This window comes from Nansenia antarctica (assembly GCF_963989245.1).
Source record: "Nansenia antarctica genome assembly, chromosome: 11".
NCBI classification, from domain to species: domain Eukaryota; kingdom Metazoa; phylum Chordata; class Actinopteri; order Argentiniformes; family Microstomatidae; genus Nansenia; species Nansenia antarctica.
This window is the reverse complement of record NC_137681.1, coordinates 8,806,012-8,813,511: the sequence shown is the minus strand read 5'-3', so window position 1 is coordinate 8,813,511 and position 7,500 is coordinate 8,806,012. Positions and strand designations below refer to the sequence as shown.

Genomic DNA, 7,500 nt, shown 5'->3' with positions numbered 1-7,500 from the left:
TGGCGTTGTGTCTGTCTCCCTGAGACCAGGAAAATCTATGCATGTGCCTGGGGAGGGGGAGGGGGAGGGGGAGGAGAGGGGGGGAGGCAGGCAGGCAGGCAGGCAGCGTGGGCGAGGAGAAGGAGGAGAGGAAGGAGGGCAGGATCACCTGTATGAATAAAGGATAAATAAAGAATTAAAAATAAATAGGGGATGGCAGGAGAGGGAGGGAGGGAGGGAGGGAGAGAGAGGGAGGGGGGAGAGAGAGAGAGAGAGAGAGAGAGAGGGAGGGGGGGGGGAGAGAGGGAGGGGGGAGAGAGAGAGAGAGAGGGAGGGAGGGAGGGGGGGAGTGATGCAGGCATACAGAGAGAGGGAAGGAGAGAGTAGAGGAGGGTGGGTGTGGGTGTGGGTGCCCTACACTACAGTATATTCGTTTTTTTACACCGTTTTTTGGGGATGATAAAATAACTGCTTTAACAGTGGCAGGATTGAATTACTGTGGGATGTTGGGTGCTGTGCTATCAAATTAGCCTGAACTATTTGTCGAAATGAAATGTGATTATTCAGCCACTGTTTGCTCAATCAGACTGAAATGCTCTACTTTGCTTACTGAATAATGCATCCTGACTGTGTGTGGGTGTGTCTCTGTGTGTCTGTGTGTCTGTCTGTGTGTGTGTGTGTGTGTGTGTGTGTGTCTCTGTGTGTCTGTCTGTGTGTGTGTGTGTGTGTGTGTGTGTGTGTGTCTCTGTGTCTTTCTGTGTGTGCGTGTGCCTTTCTCTCTCTCTGTGTCTTTTTCTCTCTCTCTCTCTTTCTCTCTGTATGTGTGTGTCTTTCTGTGTGTGTCTGTGTTTGTCTCTGTGTCTTTCTGTGTGTGTGTCTGTCTCTGTGTGTGTCTTTATGTGTGTGTGTCTTTCTCTCTCTCTCTGTGTGTGTGTGTGTGTGTGTGTGTGTGTGTCTTTCTGTGTGTGTGCATGCGTATGCTAGCCTTGTGGCAGTGTTGGTTTCAGTAAAATGAGAGTGAACATGCACACACACATACACACACACACACACACACACACACACACACACACACACACACACACACACACACACACACACATGCGTAGCCTGGCTCCCCCTGGGCCATCGCCAGGGTTACCCCACATGACCTCTGACCTGCTTAGGGTGATTAGGCTCAGGCTGACATTGGTTTAACTTTTACAATATTCAAATGAATAGTGGTTATTAATCTGTGTGGAAATGTTCTGCGGATAAGCAGTGTTTATTACACACACAATCACACACACACACACACACACACACACACACACACACACACACGTGCACACGCACACCCGGCTGAGCCTCTTTCATAACATACTGTCACCAACCAATTGCATATCGTGTGCGCATGCGTGTGTGTGTGTGTGCGTGTGTGCGTGCGTGTGTGTGTGCATGCGTGTGTATGTGTGTGTGTGTGTGTGTGTGTGTGCCTTCCTTGTGTCCCCTGCCAGGCAGAAGTGCTAGCACAGCAATGTTCCACAGCTGGGGCTGTGTGCAACCCCTTTGCACACACACACACACACACACGCACAAACACACACACACACATGCACACACCTTACTCATGCATTTTCTTTTTCTGGCTGGGATACCTCCTTTTGTGTGTGTCTGTGTGTCCCCGGGTCTTTTTCTTCCTCTCTACCTGGCCTCTCTATCTGTCTCTCTACCCTGTGATAAGCCGAGAGGTGGAGGGTGTCTGTGGGTGTCTGTGGGGGTTGTGTCCTGTCCTGACAGTCTGGTCCAGTAGGGTCGGGTTTGCTCTCCCTTCTCCTGCTGCTCCAGTAACGGTGCTTCTGGTGTCATGCTAGCAGAAAGAAACACATCCATGCTAGCAGAAACACATCCATGCTAGCAGAAACACATACATGCTAGCAGAAACACATCTATACCCCAAACATCCCCAGAGCCCCCCAACAAGCCCCTGTTGGCCCTTTTCCATCAAGGCAGTTTGAGGACGGATTTTGGATGCGGTACCTAATCTCGAACCAGTTCGAGTTCTTCATTCAATCGCGATTTCGACAGTAAAAGCTCTGGTTCCAAAGTGGCACCAACTCTCGGCCGGTCTACAACAAAGAACCGCTTGCGTCAAGGGCTGGGGGGGCGGGATTATCTTGACCAAACAAGACCAAGAAATCGGTGTGTCATTAATTGATTCGATTTGTTTAACTGCAACGAGATCGATACCAGCGTAGTCGATGCTAGGTCGCTAGCTATATCGACCTAGCGAGCTAGCTTACAACGAAGGCTAACATTAACATCTTACGTTAAGTGGTAATAACATCCAAAACGTGTGAGGTAAATTACCTTCCTTCTTGAACGTAATCGCCGTCGCAGAAATCGTGACGAGCAGCACAAATGCGCATTAATATTGTTGTTGTGCTTGATGTGGGCGCCTTGGTGGGAAAGACGTATACAGTGACGTAAGGGCGTGGGGTCCTGTAAAAGCGAACCGGCCCGTTTGAAAAGCAAACCGGTTCTTAGAATGTTCGCAACCAACCGCCCACCGGCACTAGCACCAGCCCAGAACTAGAACTAGAACTAGGTTTGCCTTGGTGGAAAAGAGGTATTGGGAGGCTCCAGACCCCTCCAACCAGCCTCTGGAGGCTCCAGACCCCTCCTACAAACCTCTGTAGGCTCCAGACCCCTCCACCAAGCCTCTGTTGGCTCCAGACCCCTCCACCAAGCCTCTGTTGGCTCCAGACCCCTCCACCAAGCCTCTGTTGGCTCCAGACCCCTCCACCAAGCCTCTGTAGGCTCCAGACCCCTCCACCAAGCCTCTGTTGGCTCCAGACCCCTCCTACCACCTCTGTAGGCTCCAGACCCCTCCACATGCCTGTTCTAACCCTTTCCTTTTCCTGTCTCTCCTCAGACCATCAGAAGTTGGAGCGAGAGGCTCGCATCTGCCGCCTCCTTAAACACCCTAATATCGGTGAGTGTGTGTGTGTGTGTGTGTGTGTGTGAGCGTGTGTGTCTCTGCACACGTGTGTATGTGTGTGTGTGTGTGTGTGTGTGTGTGTGTGTCTGCACACGTGTGTATGTGAGTGTGTGTGTGCGGGCACACGTGTGTGTGTGTGTGTGTGTGTGTGTGCGGGCACACGTGTGTGTGTGTATGTGAGCGTGTGTGTGCGGGCACACGTGCGCGTGAGTGCAAATGTTTGTGTCTGTGACTTGTGTCTTAGTTGCGTAAGATTTCAGATGATTATAAACTGTGCTTCTGGGGGAGAGGGAGAAAGTCTCTCTCTCATTCTCTCATTCTCTCTCTCCCCCTCTGTCTCTCTGTCTCTCTGTCTCTCTGTCTCTCTGTCTCTCTGTCTCTCCGTCTCCCTGTCTCTCTGTCTCTCCTGTCTCATGTTTTGTCCTGGGTTTCTGCTAAGCCTTTGACAAAGAGAGCACGAGAGAAGGACAGATGGAGAGAAAGGGCGAAGGAGAGCAGGAGAGAGACAGATGGAGATAGAGGAGAAGGAGAAATTAGCACTTGTCTCTGCACTTGCTGCAGGGTCATCCTGCTTGTCCTGTTACACAACTCAATTTACATTTTACATAACCAATCACCCCCCAACTGTAGACCGAACCCTAGTCCTCTCTCTAGCTCTAACTCTAGTCCTCTCTCTAGCTCTAACTCTAGTCCTCTCTAAACCTAACTCTAGTCCTCTCTAAACCTAACTCTAGTCCTCTCTAAACCTAACTCTAGTCCTCTCTAAACCTAACTCTAGTCTCTCTCACCCTAACTCTAGTCCTCTCTAAACCTAACTCTAGTCCTCTCTCTCAACCTAACTCTAGTTCTCTCTAAACCTAACTCTAGTCCTCTCTAAACCTAACTCTAGTCCTCTCTCTCAACCTTACTCTAGTCTCTCTAAACCTAACTCTAGTCCTCTCTAAACCTAACTCTAGTTCTCTCTAAACCTAACTCTAGTTCTCTTTAAACCTAACTCTAGTCTCTAGCACTAAATCTAGCCCTAACTCTAGTCTCTCTCTAGCCCTCTCTCTAGCCCTCTCTCTAGCCCTCTACCAGCTCCTTACCTTGTGATTTTATTTTTTCTAAAAGTGTTTTTTTTCTTTCTTCCCTTTCCTAACACCAGGGGAGCCACCCCTCCTAAATTTCGTTGTTTGGTACCTGTACTGTAGCAATGACAATAAAGTCCATTCATTCTCTAGTCTCTCTAGCCTCTCTCTAGCCTCTCTCTAGTCTCTCTCTAGCCTCTCTCTAGTCTCTATCTAGCCCTCTCTCTAGTCTCTCTCTAGTCTCTCTCTAGTCTCTCTCTAGCCTCTCTCTAGTCTCTCTCTAGCCCTCTCTCTAGTCTCTCTCTAGTCTCTCTCTAGTCTCTCTCTAGTCTCTCTCTAGTCTCTCTCTAGCCCTCTCTCTAGTCTCTCTCTAGTCTCTATCTAGTCTCTCTCTAGTCTCTCTCTAGTCTCTCTCTAGCCCTCTCTCTAGTCTCTCTCTAGTCTCTCTCTAGTCTCTCTCTAGTCTCTCTCTAGTCTCTCTCTAGCCCTCTCTCTAGTCTCTCTCTAGTCTCTCTCTAGTCTCTCTCTAGCCCTCTCTCTAGCCTCTCTCTAGTCTCTCTCTAGCCCTCTATCTAGCCCTCTATCTAGCCCTCTATCTAGCCTCTCTCTAGTCTCTCTCTAGTCTCTCTCTAGTCTCTCTCTAGTCTCTCTTTAGCCCTCTCTCTAGTCTCTCTCTAGTCTCTCTCTAGCCCTCTCTCTAGTCCTCTCTCTAGCCCTCTCTCTAGTCTCTCTCTAGCCTCTCTCTAGCCCTCTCTCTAGCCCTCTCTCTAGCCTCTCTCTAGCCCTCTCTCTAGCCCTCTAGTCTCTCTAGCCCTCTCTCTAGTCTCTCTCTAGTCTCTATCTAGTCTCTCTCTAGTCTCTCTCTAGTCTCTATCTAGTCTCTCTCTAGTCTCTATCTAGTCTCTCTCTAGCCCTCTAGTCTCTCTCTAGCCCTCTCTCTAGCCCTCTCTCTAGTCTCTCTCTAGCCCTCTCTCTAGTCTCTCTCTAGCCTCTCTCTAGTCTCTCTCTAGTCTCTCTCTAGCCCTCTCTCTAGCCCTCTCTCTAGTCTCTCTCTAGTCTCTCTCTAGTCTCTATCTAGTCTCTCTCTAGTCTCTCTCTAGTCTCTATCTAGTCTCTCTCTAGTCTCTCTCTAGTCTCTCTCTAGCCTCTCTCTAGCCCTCTATCTAGCCTCTCTCTAGTCTCTCTCTAGCCCTCTCTCTAGTCTCTCTCTAGCCTCTCTCTAGCCTCTCTCTAGCCCTCTCTCTAGCCCTCTATCTAGCCTCTCTCTAGTCTCTCTCTAGTCTCTCTCTAGTCTCTATCTAGTCTCTCTCTAGTCTCTCTCTAGTCTCTCTAGCCTCTATCTAGCCTCTCTCTAGCCCTCTATCTAGCCTCTCTCTAGCCCTCTATCTAGCCTCTCTCTAGTCTCTCTCTAGTCTCTCTCTAGTCTCTCTCTAGTCTCTCTCTAGCCCTCTCTCGCCCTCTCTCTAGCCCTCTCTCTAGTCTCTCTCTAGCCCTCTCTCTAGCCCTCTCTCTAGCCCTAACTCTAGCCCTCTATCTAGCCTCTATCTAGTCTCTCTCTAGTCTCTCTCTAGTCTCTCTCTAGTCTCTCTCTAGCCCTCTCTCTAGCCTCTCTCTAGCCTCTATCTAGCCTCTATCTAGCCTCTCTCTAGTCTCTCTCTAGTCTCTCTCTAGCCTCTCTCTAGCCTCTCTCTAGCCCTCGCTCTAGCCCTCTATCTAGCCTCTATCTAGCCTCTCTCTAGTCTCTCTCTAGTCTCTCTCTAGTCTCTCTCTAGTCTCTCTCTAGCCCTCTCTCTAGCCCTCTCTCTAGCCCTCTCTCTAGTCCTCTATCTAGCCCTAACTCTAGCCCTCTCTCTAGTCTCTCTCTAGTCTCTCTCTAGTCTCTATCTAGTCTCTCTCTAGTCTCTCTCTAGTCTCTCTAGCCTCTATCTAGCCTCTCTCTAGCCCTCTATCTAGCCTCTCTCTAGCCCTCTATCTAGCCTCTCTCTAGTCTCTCTCTAGTCTCTCTCTAGTCTCTCTCTAGTCTCTCTCTAGCCCTCTCTCGCCCTCTCTCTAGCCCTCTCTCTAGTCTCTCTCTAGCCCTCTCTCTAGCCCTCTCTCTAGCCCTCTCTCTAGCCCTAACTCTAGCCCTCTATCTAGCCTCTATCTAGTCTCTCTCTAGTCTCTCTCTAGTCTCTCTCTAGTCTCTCTCTAGCCCTCTCTCTAGCCTCTCTCTAGCCTCTATCTAGCCTCTATCTAGCCTCTCTCTAGTCTCTCTCTAGTCTCTCTCTAGCCTCTCTCTAGCCTCTCTCTAGCCCTCGCTCTAGCCCTCTATCTAGCCTCTATCTAGCCTCTCTCTAGTCTCTCTCTAGTCTCTCTCTAGTCTCTCTCTAGCCCTCTCTCTAGCCCTCTCTCTAGCCCTCTCTCTAGTCCTCTATCTAGCCCTAACTCTAGCCCTCTCTCTAGCCCTAACTCTAGCCCTAGCCCTAACTCTAGTCTCTAGCCCTAACTCTAGTCCTAGTCCTAATTCTAGCCCTAACGTCTATCTATCCCTAACTCTAGCCCTAACTAGTCTCTCTCTAACTCTAACCTCCATCTATCCCCAGCTCTAGCCTAGTAACCCTAACCTCTATCTAGCCTAAACCCTAACCTCCAATATCTATCTAGTCCTAAACCCTACTTTGACAGGTTGTTTGTGTGTGATTTGTGTCCTGGGGCCTCATTTATACAACTTTTATTGGCGTAAAAAGGTTGCATAGATGTTAAGTACGTAGACTTTAAGTAAGAATGTTTACACACACAGATTCTGATTTATAACACACTGCGAACGTCCCACACCTTTTTCCCTTTATAAATCACAATCAACTCTAAATACTTTTACGAGTAGTTACGAGTGTCTTCTCCCACCCTTTTAACTCCCATAGTTGCCTATAAATGGTCAGTGAAATGCCCCAAATTAATATGAATCTATACTGACTGCATGACGACAGTGATGGAAAATAATAAATGTCACCTAGGCCTATGTGAAGTTCTGCGCAACAGTTCTGCGCAACGAACATGTGATAAGAATATATGAAACTACACTTGTATCTGCCACACTGAGACATCGAAAACGGAATCAGTTTCAAATTAATTTGTCCTACTGTTAATAATAATATAATATAACTTGAATCTATATAGCGACATTCAGGGTACCCCACAGTCGCTTTACAGAGATACAGTGTTATTATTTATGAGAATACATTTCATAACATGCAAGTGTTGTTTAATAACTACAGATCCGATTAAATATTATTCCTGATCACACTGTACAACTGAGGGGTTGTTTTGCAAAAACAGATATCTCCGTTTGTACTTATTATCCTAAAGCATGTTTTCTTTTTTGTTTGTTGTTGATTCGATTCAACTTTATTGTCATTGACAGAGTACAAACACTAAGACAAGGAAACACAGTTTGGCATCTAACCAGATAGTGCATCATGTTAAAGCCATGAGTGT

At 48.1% G+C, this 7,500-nt stretch overlaps 1 protein-coding gene across 1 annotated transcript in view; it reads left to right on the top strand.

Annotated features, from left to right (window-relative positions):
* Positions 1–7,500, top strand: part of LOC308167628 (calcium/calmodulin-dependent protein kinase type II subunit gamma-like) — a 39,493-nt gene that overhangs the window by 5,381 nt on the left and 26,612 nt on the right. Inside the window, exon 3 of the mRNA XM_080542056.1 lies at positions 2,894–2,953. Coding sequence (XP_080398182.1) covers positions 2,894–2,953 — 60 coding nt within the window. The remainder of the gene's footprint in view (positions 1–2,893; positions 2,954–7,500) is intronic.